This window comes from Cavia porcellus, unplaced genomic scaffold (assembly GCF_034190915.1).
Source record: "Cavia porcellus strain 051 isolate PalLab524CR breed Dunkin Hartley unplaced genomic scaffold, mCavPor4.1 scaffold_25, whole genome shotgun sequence".
NCBI lineage: Eukaryota > Metazoa > Chordata > Mammalia > Rodentia > Caviidae > Cavia > Cavia porcellus.
The window spans coordinates 10,962,988-10,975,636 of record NW_026947508.1 but is presented as its reverse complement, the minus strand read 5'-3'; the positions used below and the strand labels follow the sequence as shown (position 1 = coordinate 10,975,636).

The window sequence follows — 12,649 nt, the reverse complement described above, 5'->3', positions numbered from 1 at the left end:
CATGTCCTCATAACGGGCAACATGTGGTGGTCCAGGTCTGCCCCAACCCGAGAAACACAGGCTCCCACCCGAAGAAGCGCCAGGCTTGGTGGGTGCCCAGGTGAGGGCAGTGCCCCTCTTCACTCACCTTGCAAGGCCTCTTTGGCTCTGGCCAGCTCCTGCTCCTTCTGCACCAGCTGCACCCTGAGCTCGGTGGCTGAGAGGACCTCGGAGGCCTTGCCGCCCTGGGACTCCTCCAGGTCCTTGGCCAGCATCTCCTTCATCTGCCGCAGAAGGTGCACTTCCTCCTGGAGCCGGGACACCTCTTCGCGCAGGAGCACTAGGGGAGAAGGGCACGTGGTTAGAGGATGCTGCCGGCTAGCTTGCCTTGGAGACAGCTCCATGGAGCTCTGACTGTCCTCCTTTGCGGAAACGATGCCCTCTAGCCCCACCCCAGGCTCACCCTGTCTTCAGAGTGCATCTTCTGACACCCCAGGCCCATCACATGCCAAAGATGCCACCATTGCCATCACTGCCCTGAGCGTCCACCTGATGGCCACAGGCTTGGGAGCTGGCGGTGTCACCACTCGCCAGCAGCATGCTGGGTTAATGCTTTAAAAGCATCGTTTCATTTGCTGCCTGAAACCTGAGTCAGGTACAGTCACAGCCTCTGTTTCCAGACTAGGATGCTGAGGCTCGAACAGGTAAAGCAATGGCAGGAGGTCTCAAGTGGGTAGGAGACAGAGCTAAATGGGGCCTGGCAGACGCCACGGGTCCTGGTCCACACTGGGGCAAGAGCACTGCAAGACATGCAGCATACAGCCTAGCTCGCCACCCTGCCACAGATGGGCGTGACACCATAGCAGAGGGGTGTCCAGCAGGTCCCCAGGGATAAGCTGGAGAGCACAGTGTCCTCTCAGGCCCTGGGTGCACCCCCGACAGGCCCCTGCTTACTAAAAATATTGATATGCCCTGCAGTTTGGGGACTGCCCAAGTCTCTCAGTTGATCTGCAAAATGTGAGATCCACTATTGGGCCTCCTGGCCCTTGTGATAGGTCAGTCCTGATGGGCGCCTACACTCCAGACCCAGAGCAGGTACCCAGAAGGCAGAAGGGATATCTGGTCACCTCGGAGCTCCCCATAAGCAGAAGCATGCATGTACCAGCAAAATGTACCAGCTGGGCTGCGTGTGCTTGGAGCACAAGTCCACCCCTAAGGAAGAGGGAACAGCACAAGCAAAGGCCAGCAGGCTGGAAACACAGAGGCCCCGAGCCACCGGCACCTGCGGTAGTGGTGAGGAGGAGCAGATGGAGTTGGAAGAGGTCAGGTGTGGTCACCCTTGGTGCTCCTGCTCTGGCTTGACAAATCTAGCAGGACTTGAGACTCTGGAACTTTCTTCCCTACATGACTACTTTCCAGTTATCCATGCCAGGATGTCCTGCCGTTCCCACTCAACTGTCACTGAGTACCTATTTCGAGGTACAGCATGACTGCTAACGTGTGTTCATGTTCACGACATTACCAAGAGACAGAAGACAGGTATGATTGTTTTGCTTTTGTTTGCTTAATTTTGTTTAGGAGACTGACTTCCAGGCTTCCTCAAACCACCCCAAGAAAGTGACCACCGTCATTTACTCCTATCTGTGAAGAAGGCAGTGATCCTGCCTGGCCAGGGCCTTCTTGTGACCCTGCGTGAGTCTTGTGTCATTTCTCCAGGCTGCATGAGTTCTGCCACTGAGCTTGCCAGATTTAGCAAAACGAAACAACAAAGTCCCAGGTGCACAGTGAAACGTGAACTTCAATAAACAAGATCATTTTTATCAGGAGTTTGTTCCAGTCGGTGCACAGAAATATTTAGATTGGAAACACGCGTTTATCTGAAATTCAAATTTTACTGGGCGTTCTGTGTTTCATGCCAGCACCCCCACTCCCATCCTATGGGGATGCTGGCACAGGGCCAGTGGGTGGCCCCTTGGGTGGCTTTGCACTGGCACCTTGCAGGAGGATAACAGCTGAGAGCCTAAGATGAAGCCAGAGCCTGGGGCCCTTCCAGGCGTTTGCCCTCCGAGTGCCCCTCGAGCAGGTGTCTCTGGGCCAAGGCCCTGCCCCTCCTGATAGGCTCAGGGACAATCGCGTGGGAGCTGGGACAGTGGGACACAGGTGTGGCGTCTGCAGCAGCCGAGCCTTAGGAGACCAGGCTGGAAAAACAACTCCACAGAAAGCAGAGCAAAGGCTTCCAGCTTACCCAGTGCACCTGCCCAGGTGGGCGTGGAAGCTGGGTGTCGTTAGAGGACCAGGACCGCAGGCACAGCGAGCCTAAGCCCAGCAGCTCCAGGGGCCACAGGGGGCATGATGGCCACATTCCCTCCAACCTAACTATGAAACAGGGGCAAGGACAATAAGCAAGACAGACAGCAGACTGGGGGCGGGGCTCAGTGGAGAGCGCTTGCCTAGCAAACACCAGTTCCCCAAAACTGCAAGACATGTGGGAGACTGCAGCACCCACAACCTGCCTTCCCTCTGTGCAGACGACTCTCCTCAGAAAGCTGAAAGTGGAGCTGGGAGCTCTGGTTTCTGTCTAAGAGGGCCGCTCCCTTGATAGGTGACGGTGGACAAGTCGTCCTTCTCTGGGTCCTCGCTACCAGTGCTCTTGGGGGCACCTAGAGAAATGCTGTTGATTTGCGTGTTTCTCCCTCAGTAAGAACACACAGCCCAGCTCTTGGTCTGCAGCTGCCCCGTGCACCATGGTGGCCACCAGCACAGGCAGGTGGCCGTCTGCAGGCATCAGCGTGAAGCACAAGGAACAACCCCAGTGTACATGCAGGGCCCTGGCAGGGGCTCCGGACAGTGCAGCCCCACACGCTGCACCCACTTTCCCTGAAGTCCTTTGGGGGGACATGGTCCACACGACACGAGACGGAGAAAAAAGAAAAGGCATTCATTAAGCATCGGTGCCGCCTGGGCTCCATGGGCAGGAGAGCTGCACAGGAAGGAGCTGCCGTTTCCGCAGAAACCATCCTGGCCTGTGCCCAAGGACAGAAACGCCAAGACTGACTGTGTACCTTTCCGCTGATGCCAGGCAACCACAGCGTGCTAGGACTCGGAGCGGGGTAGGAAGAGGCGGAGAAGCAGGCTCCAAGAGCCATCAGTGGTACTGTCCCAGGACAACCTGTCCAGCAGACAGGACCGGGGTGAGGCTCCCAGGAGCCTCTTTCCCAAGGGCAAAGGGGGTGCTCAGAGGACCATCATACTCGCTGGCAACAGTGGGGGACAGACTCTGCCTTAGTCTGCCAAAACAGAGCCGTGCTTTAAAAAACTGTGATTTCCCAGCCTCCTTTGCAGTTAGGTTACCCACGTGACCCAGCTCTGCCCAGTGAGGTATAGAAAAAAGTCCGCAGGAAGACCACCTCTTAAGAAAAAATGGCTTTGTCCTGCCATCTCCTTCTATCTTGAAAAGTGGATTTACTGGCTGGAGCAGCAGCAGCCCCTGATAACATGGAAGCACTCTGTAAGACCTCTAAGGTTCTTGGTGAGTTATAGCAGTGTAAGTTCAGCTTCCCCAAGCCATGGCCTAAACAGCAATAATAATGTAATTATTATATGATACCAACTGTGCCTTTGCTAATACTTCCTGAGCTCACCCTATGACCTCCACACTCCTTTACAAGTCTTCGCTAGATTAATTCTTAAAACAATCCTAAGAAGTTGATTCTATCATAATTATCACTGCAACTTTCCACATGAGGAGTTTGTGACATAGGAGTTAAATGACAGGACCAAGCTTACACAGTAAAAAGCAGAGCCAGAGCTTGGCATGGTGACGTGCACCTATAATCCCAGCTACTCAGGAGGCAGGAGGACCGCAAGTTCCAAGCCAGCCTGGGCCACTTATTTAGATCCTGTCTCAAAAGAAAAAGGGTTAGGGATTGTAGCTCAATGGTAGAGCGCTTGCCTGGATATGGAAGGCCTGAGTTATTTTTAAAAAAACAAGAACAGAGCCAGTTTGAACTCAGAGTAGAGAGACTTCTTCACGCTGGGTCTCAGCCTCCACACGGCACAGCCCTGAGATGCTGAACAATGGACTGTAGCCTGAGGAAGACACTGGTAGCCGATTTCATGGTGCAAACAGCACTGGTGGACTGCACTGTCCCCGTGCAGTGCAGTGTATGACCATCTCCCCTCGCATGACAGCACCACGGTATGAGGTAATGCAAGAGTTTCCTTAGCCAAAGAGCACAAGTCCTAGCCAGGACTGGCCTGGGGGGTGCCACGGGCAGGAGGAGCCCCACACCAGTGCTCACAGGTGGGGCTGTGATCTCTGCCCTCCCCAGGGTGCAGGGTCCCGGAAGCTCTGGGATCCGCCAGGTAGATGTGCTTTGCCCCACAATGCCTGGCTCATTGCTCAGCACAGGCTCTGGGGCAGGAAGTGACAGGTGGGACAGACAGGATTGGAGTGTCCTAGTGGGGCACAGGCCCGGTCCCCCACTTGCCAGCTGTTTGACCTGTGCACCTGCGACCTCTGGCTTCTTGGCTGGAAATGGAGCCAAGCCGGTCTCTTGTGCCCACGGTAAACATGAAACAAAGCAGTCATATAAATGGAAATAATCACGAAGGTTCCAAATGGGGTCACGGGTAGCTCGCCAGGATCTTCATGGTGATGGAGGGCAGCCTCGGCCATCCTCCGAGGGCTGGCTGTGGCCTTAGGGACCAGTGGTTGGCCTTGCCTCCATAATCCAAGGTGGCTGTGACCTCATCACCACAGGACCGGAGCCCTGGGCGTCCCCGGCTCAGAGGGCAGCAGTAGAGGGCAGGGCCTGAAGGCCGAGCCACTGAGTCCCAGGGGAGGAGCGAGCAGGGGGCTGAGCAGAGGCCAGGCAGAGGCGAGGTCCTGGAGCCTGGGCTGGGAGTGACTGTCCCCAGCTGCCTCTTGTGGGCGGACACCTTGATAAACAGCCAAGGTACAGCTGCCAGAACTCCCTGACCCCAGACTACAGACTTAAGACCTATGCCTTTATTGTGTGTAAATTACACCTCGAGGAAAGCAAAATCTAAACAGAGCGGTGAACATGTCACATTGTCCATTAAAAACTCACTTTTTACAGCCCTCCTCCACAAAAACACACCCAGGGCCACGGTCAACTGCCTGCTCTCCTCTGGCTCTTGGAAGGCATTTTGGTCTGAGCCCTGCTGACCTTGACCTTGGTGGCTCGGGGGACTGACCTCCGGCCTCTGAGTGATGGGGAAGGGGCTGCACATCCAGGAGACACCGGGTGGTCACCTGAGCAAGTCATGCGCTGCAGAAATAAATCAAATGCCCTGAGAACTGCCCCACACGTGAAGCCGCCAAGAAAGGCCACTGCTAGATGCCACAGCCCCACCACTGTCCGGTTACCATCTCAAGAGACCACGGCCACTGCCTTTTCTGAGTACCTGGCGCCGTGTACTGGTGACAAGTTTTGTCTTGCTGAGTCCCACACTGATTCCACGCAGGGCTGCAGGATCCCCACTCTGCCTGGACTCGAGGCACTAGTAGGGTGCAGTCAAGCCCGGGTGCGGGGCTGACGCTGCCCACCCAGACCAGTCCCCAGTCAGCTGGCCTAGTTACTGGGGGGCTTGAGCCAGTGCTGCCCAAGTGGCGGTCTTCGTACCCCAGGTGATGCTGGTTCTAAACACCCTGAGAGATACACAGCTGCCCTTGCAGGGGCAAAGTCTCAAGAACTCTTATGGGACAGCAGCCCCAGGCTCCTCAGGCTAAACAGTAGTAGGACCGATGTGTCAATGCACCCAGGGCAATGAACAGAGGGCAGGCCCGAGTCCTGTAAAGAGAGACAGAGAAGAACACTGGCAGTGCCCATCACCACCGCCCAGGGCAGGGCTGGGGCTCTCGGCCGATGTTCTCCTTCCTTCTCCAGGGACAGCAAGAGATCGGAAGCAGGAGCATCTCGGCTCTACCCAAACAAAACAAGCACCACAGCTGCCCCAGGAGACTCAGCAAGCCTCCTCCTGAACTCAAGACTCGCCAGTGTGGGGGGACAGAGAGCTGGGGACTGAAGTCTGAGAAAAGCCAGCCCCAGGGCCCACCTGAGGGCATCCTGGGGCTGCAGGATGGGTGGGTCCAGCCTCAGCCTCGCCTGAATTCCCTCTGCCACTCTGCAGGCCCGTCCCCTCCTCTCCTGCCTGGTCCTTGTATGAGGAGCTATTCCTGTCACCGGGACTGGCCATCCTGTGCCCCCAGGCTCCTACCAGTGGAGACAGGGTCAAGAAACCAGAAACAGGTCCCAACAGCAGGCGGTAAGAACCAGAGCTATGGGCTGCAGATTTCCACGTTCTCTGAGTTTTTGTCACATGATCCCAACACTCACAATCACAGCCTTGGAGGTGACAAAAAGCAATACACAGTCCCTACACAGAAGGGGTCTCCTGAATAGCGTCCCTCCCAAGGCTACCCCACATCACAGGTTGGGTGGCCTGGGCACTTCAGGGACCCCACTAAAGCTACCTTTGTGTGTGTGTTTTTTCCCTCACATTTCACATTTTTGTTTTCCTCTTCTGGGCTTTATTTAATCCTTTGCACTGCAGAGGCTGCTGGGTGCAACTGTTGGACCTGTGACAAGATTTTCAGCCAGACCCTCTTGGGCCCTGTTGCTAGGCTAAAAAATTCCCCAACTGGCTGTCCAGGGGCCCAAGTTGACATGGGGGAGCTGGGTCCAGCCTGGTCCTTGTCCTGGAAGAGAGACCCTCAGAGGCCCAGAGGCAGAGATACGCTTTCATCTCCCAGAAGCGGAGGAGTCTTCCATCTCCCTGAAGCAATCCAGGACCCCAGGATGGGTGCCACAGAATGTGGGAACTGCTGGAGGCTACATCTGCACAAACCTCCAGTAGGTGATTTTAGCACCAGGAGACATGTGAACCTCCAAACCTTATCTGGCTAGGGCCAGAGATGCAGTCACTTGCCTGCCACCAGGGCAGCTGACTCCCTGACAGTCAGTCATAGCAATGACAGCTGGGCCAGGTCCATCTTTGAGGGGTCTGCTTCTGTCTGCTTGCTTGGGCAGAAGGAGGGGAATGGAGGGGCCAGCTACATCTTCCAACAGTCAAGGGAGATTAGAAACAGGGAGCCAAGGCTGGCTGGCTGTCCTGGATAGTCTCGTGGTACAAAGAGTCATGGCACACTTGGGAACTGAGCCACACAGCCACTACTTCCTCTGAAAGACCACTCACCTGCCTTTCCATCTGAAGTTTCTCATCCTCCAGTGGACCTTGCACTACACATCAGACGCATCTGTCCTGCTGACATCTATGCCCCCTTCTTTTTGACACAGCATTTCCATTTTTCTAGGGACCCTCCCCCAGCATCTTTATATCAGGCATGGAAATGTGAGTCAGCCTGACCAATCACAGCACTGAATAACTATAGCCATTATGATTGGTTCAAAAGAAAGCACATGACCTGAGCCAGTCCAATCAGTGCTAATCTCTGGACTCCAGCCAGGTGTTTCCTTCCCTGGGAGCTTCAAGCCAAGAGTTCAGGTATAGGCTGTGGGCAGCCACCTTGCCACCATGATGGCAGGCAGCACCAACCATAGTCTGTATCTCAACTCCAGCTTCTTTCTGACCAATTCTGACTGGAATAACCGTCCAGTTTGAACCCTGGAGGGAACAAATCTTTCAGGGTCTGCTGTGAACTGTTGCCAGACTATTTCTGTCCAAACCTGTCTCTTTCTCACTTGCAAGGTTTTTGAGCCCCAAAGTTGCTGGGGACCACGTGAAGGTTATAGCCCAGTTTGGTTGCTCACTGTGTGCCTGGCACCAAGCCCTGGCCATGGGTATCTCTCACCAACCACATGGAGAATTGCTAATGCTCTGTCCTCCTACAGAGATGGAGGCTGGGACAGGTGGGCTGGCCATGTGAGGTTAGAAAGCTGGTCCAGGGGCAGAGCTGGACCCCAACTCAGAAGTTAATCTAAGTCCACAGCTCATGTGAGTAAGTAAACCGGGTCCAAGCTTCTAGCCCTGGATACTAGGTGGTGTATCTTTTCCCCCCATGAAATGCCAGTATGAAGAATTTAACTACAGAGTGAAAAGTAGGCCCTTCTTTGACCTTCTGAGGATACATCAGCTGGCACCCCAGCCTTGGCTCTGGCAATGACCGCCCTTCTCAAGGGCAGGCTTGGAAGGGAGGTACCCACAGGGGGACAGCAGCCACTGGTGGCACTGCTGACTTCCTTCCCCACCCTGCCTTGCATAGCCTGTGCTTGCAGCATTCCTCTCTCCTCTCCACCCTCCAGGAAGAAAAGAATGACCAAACACACAAAAAACCTTAAGAAGGTCAAACATGGGCCGTGCCCACAGGTGGTGACACAGCTCTTCTATGCCCTGAACATGAAGCCCATCAGAAATAGGAAAGGCCCTTGAACGTGGCCTTGCATCTTGTTTGATTTCATGGCCTGGGTTTGGTTCCTCCTCCACCCAGTATCTGAACCCACAAAATGCCCGGAAGCTGCCTGCCCCACTTGGTGGTGAGTGGATCTCCCTGTGGCTGCTCTGGGTGAAGGAGCAACCTTCCCAAGGAGACAGGGGACAGAACTGGCATTTCTGCTCCCATGTGAGGTCAGCCAAACTGGGCAGGGGTATTCTGGGTCCACAGACTAGAAACATGCTGAGATAGAGCCAATCACAGCCATCAGCTAGGGAGGTGAATGCCTCAGCAAGCAGAAGGCGGCTCAAGGCCCACAGATTCACAATTGTGCAGAGAAGGTGGTGGCCAGGACCAGCGGATACTGTCCTAGAGTCAGCTGGAATCTGAAGTTCCGCATCCGGAAACCCATACAGCAAGCAGACTGGCGCTTTCCGAGGAATTTAAACCAAGTCAGAGCAGCCTAAACAGAACAGTGTGGAGGGCTCACTGTCTCAAAGGGGACAGGGGACCGGAGATGCCTGCCATCATGTGACCTCTGTGTTCCTCCATGTCGTCTCCTGTACAACAGGTACAAGCCAGGGTTCTGAAACCAGTTACCCGGCTCTGTCTTCAGGGGCTGTGTGACTGTGACACTGGCAGGAGAAGGGAGATAACAGTGTCTGCCAGCCGGGGTTCTGTGACGTGGCATGAGGGATGGCTCCAGAGTGGGGCGTGGCTGGGTGGCAGTGCTCGGTGGACAGCGGCCAGCTGTGGCTGCCACCTAAGCCCGCCGACCTGTGGACCGCATGGGAAAGGCAGGGCACATCTCCAGCTTCTGCTGCCTGAGTCCTCCCAGGCCGCGGCAGACACTCGCCCCTTGGCAGGAGCACACGAGTGCTGCAGGGCACCCACAAATCCATATAACTCACTCCTCATTATCCTCCAGCCCGGCTGAGCAGCTGCTCCAGGAAGAAATAAAATATGCTCTGCATACTTTAAATGTTTCGCTTATGAAAACTGGCAGGGCCGCCTTTCTAAATTGTTTAGCAATAAAGTCACTAACGAGCTCCCTTCGAGCTCCTCACTGTGGGCCGGGCGGGGTGGGAGGGCTGCCGAGGGGGCCAACCGCAGCCCAGCTTCCAGAAGGCGCCATCTGGGGTTTTTCAGAGGGGCACCAAGGATCACATCCTGCTGTCCTGATGTGAAATTGGATCCTCCCTCTGGAAGCCAAGCCCCAAGCCAGTTGGGGCAGAAGGGAGGGCCCTTCCGGCCTGGGCCTTTTTCCCACACTCCAGGGCACCCCGTTTTGCAGCCAATCCAGTTAATTGAAAAGTTACTTGGGCTGAGAAAGAGCAGGCCTGGTGAGAGGGACTAGCTCCAGGGTCTGGGGAGTTTAGCAATTTAGAGCAGGATAGGCTCAGGATTCCACAATCTCTGGGACCTGAGCTCAGCATCCCACAATCTCTCGGACCTGGGCCCTGCATCCCACAATCCCCTAGACCTAGGCTCAGCATTCCACAATCTCCCCACTGCCCAGCAATCTCAGGGGTAGGATCATTACTGCTGACCAAGAAGGAAACTGAGGTACACACCTGGAGTCCTGGGCTGTGCTCACCTGGGTGGTCTGTGGCCTGTGACCTGTGCCCCACAATATTCCTTCCCAAAATGCTCTTCTGCAATGTGCCACCCCAGTCCCAAATCCTAACAGATGTAACTGGGATGGAAGCACCAGGCTTGGACCCATGAGCTAGGTGGGCAAGAGGCCCAACATGGCACTTCCTGCACCGAGGGCTCTGCTATCAGGTGACGCTGCTGAGCTCAATATAATGCTTTCAACTTCTGATTCAAAGCACTCTCACTTCTGTTATGTTTGCCATCCCAGCCCGGTGGTGGGTTTTATTGTCCTCTTTAAAGTGCAATAAACCCACGATATGAGGAGGAGCTTGGTGACTCAACCAGGTGATGCAGGAAGTCTGGGGCACGGCAGGGACCAAGCCAGGGCCCTACCTGGCACCTCCTGTGGCCCGCCCACCCCATCACACAGACCTGTGAGCGGTCTGACCCCGCTAGTCCCTGATCTGTTCGAAGGGCTGGGGAGACCCCAATGCCAGAGTGGTCCAGGCACCTCTTATGGCCTAAGTGATCCTGGCTCCTGAGCGCTTCAAAGTGGGAAATCAGTTGGGTTCCACCAACAGTGACATAGAAAAGCCACAATCTTCAGGATGAAAAGTAAACACAGCTGAGCAGCTATTCCACCCGGGCAGCATGGGCCATGAAGCAGCCATATAATCAAGACACAGAAAACTGGAGGGGTTTGGGGCAGAGACGGGCAGCGGGTAAGGAGTTAGGCATGAGGAGAGACTGTCACCCTAACAAAGAGCTGTGTGTGACACCTGGATCCAGGGACCTCCTGGAGACACAGCATGGTCAGTAGTGACAGGGTCCCTGCCACTCACTGCAAATGACCTTAGGCAAATCACCTTTCCTCTTGGTGCCTCATCCATAACCGCATGGTGAGGGGAGCACCTTTTTACAGGTTGTCATGAGGTTTGAATGAATGGAACACTGTCAGTGGGGCACGGTAGCACACATCTTTAATCCTAGCACTCAAGAGGCTGAGGCAGGAGGATCACTGCAAGTTCAAGGCCAGTTTAGGCTACATAGTGAGTTCAAGGCCAGCATGAACTACATAGCAAGACCCTGTATCAAACAAACAAACAAAGGAACAAGAAAAATTAGTGAATATTCTGGCTCCTGGAGAGTCCTAGACACACATACACAGTTCAGTCTTCTGGTTTTAAGATCAGCTCCTGCCTTGAGGCACTGTCCCCAGGCCCCCAACAGACTTCAGGAATCTTCTGTCCCAAGCCCATAGGTACAACATTCAGAGTGGGTCTCCCAGCAGCTGGGTGCTGAAGACCTGGGGAGCAGCCCACATGATTCCAACTCCAGGCGTAGGGACCCCCACCCCACCCCACCCCAGCTTTCTCAGCCTGACCCCCAGTGCCCTCCAGTTCTCGGCTGAGGTCGGCGGGAATGTGATTGGCTGCTGCTCAGAGCAGCTGCTGACATCCCCACCACACATCTCCCCTGCCTGTCTGGCTCCCCACAACAACCCAAAGGTCAGATGCTGCTTCCAGGCTGCGCTGCCTCCTGGGAGAGCAGAGGAGAAAAGTATTCGAAAAATGTAAATTGAAACTGCCGCTTCCCTCTCACCCAGCCCGCCCGCCCAGCTCAGCAGAACACAAGTCCTGGCCCAGCGATCCGGTCCCGAGGACAAGAGGCAACACAGAGGCGGCGCGGGATTCCCCTGTCAACCCAGACAAGCGAGTATCTTGTCCCGAACAGCATCCTTTAGGGCCTTCTGAGTCCGGGCTGTATGAGCCAGGTACTCTGTGCACCAAGAAGTGACAGCAGTCAAGGCACAAGCCCAGAGGCCAAAGATCAGGCCAAAGTCCTTGGGAGTCAGCTTGCCTGGGCAGGACACCTTTCTGACCAAGTGCATTTCCTGGAAAGCCACACCTACAGGAGAAAGTGACAATGGGTAGGGCAAAGCAAGATACACACACACACACACACACACACACACACACACACACCCCTCTCACAGCACCGGCGTGCACAGTTGGTCAAACAGTGGCAGATCAGGCAACTGAAAAAGTGTCTCAGGAGGGGCAGGTGTTCCCACTGTATCTGAGACCAGAAAACGCCCTACATGGCGTGAGAGTGTTGCCACGTCTCCCTGGAACTATAGACCCATCACCAGCCAGGCTGGCACGGTCAGGAACTCCAGCACTGGACACCCCACTGCGGCAGGCCATGCAAAGAAACCCATGCAAGCCCTGTGATTCTCCACCCCACCATCCAGGGAAAACAAAGCCCAAACCCAGGGGGAAGCCAGGAGCCGGCAACACAGATTTCAGCCAAGACAAAAGGCAAAGTTTTCAGCTAAGATCCGGCCGGCCCTCGTGAAAATTAACCCAGGAAACCCTCCCTGTTACTGATCTCTGAGAAAGTCATAAATCTCCTTCTAAATTAGCATTTTCTCTGCAAGCACACCTGCAAAAAGAGGATGTTGCCAGAGTAGGGGATAAGAAACCAGACCCTGCAAGCCAGACTGGCCAGGAAGCCTAGCAGGCCAGCAGCTGATTCAAGTCCAACACCCCCAGGCAGGGAAATTAGATCCTGTTTTCCAGTTGCGGGGTGGTGAATGCATTGTTTGCTCTTCACCCCACCTCCTTCTGTCATCTCTTGGCTGTAGGCAAGGTTCAC

General features: G+C 55.0%; 1 protein-coding gene across 5 annotated transcripts in view; it reads right to left on the bottom strand.

Moving 5' to 3' along the window:
* Positions 1-12,649, bottom strand: part of Kazn (kazrin, periplakin interacting protein) — a 992,111-nt gene that overhangs the window by 94,096 nt on the left and 885,366 nt on the right. For all 5 annotated transcript variants that reach the window (XM_063235547.1, XM_063235549.1, XM_063235548.1 and 2 more), the window contains one exon: positions 128-319. In XM_063235547.1, coding sequence (XP_063091617.1) covers positions 128-319 — 192 coding nt within the window. The remainder of the gene's footprint in view (positions 1-127; positions 320-12,649) is intronic.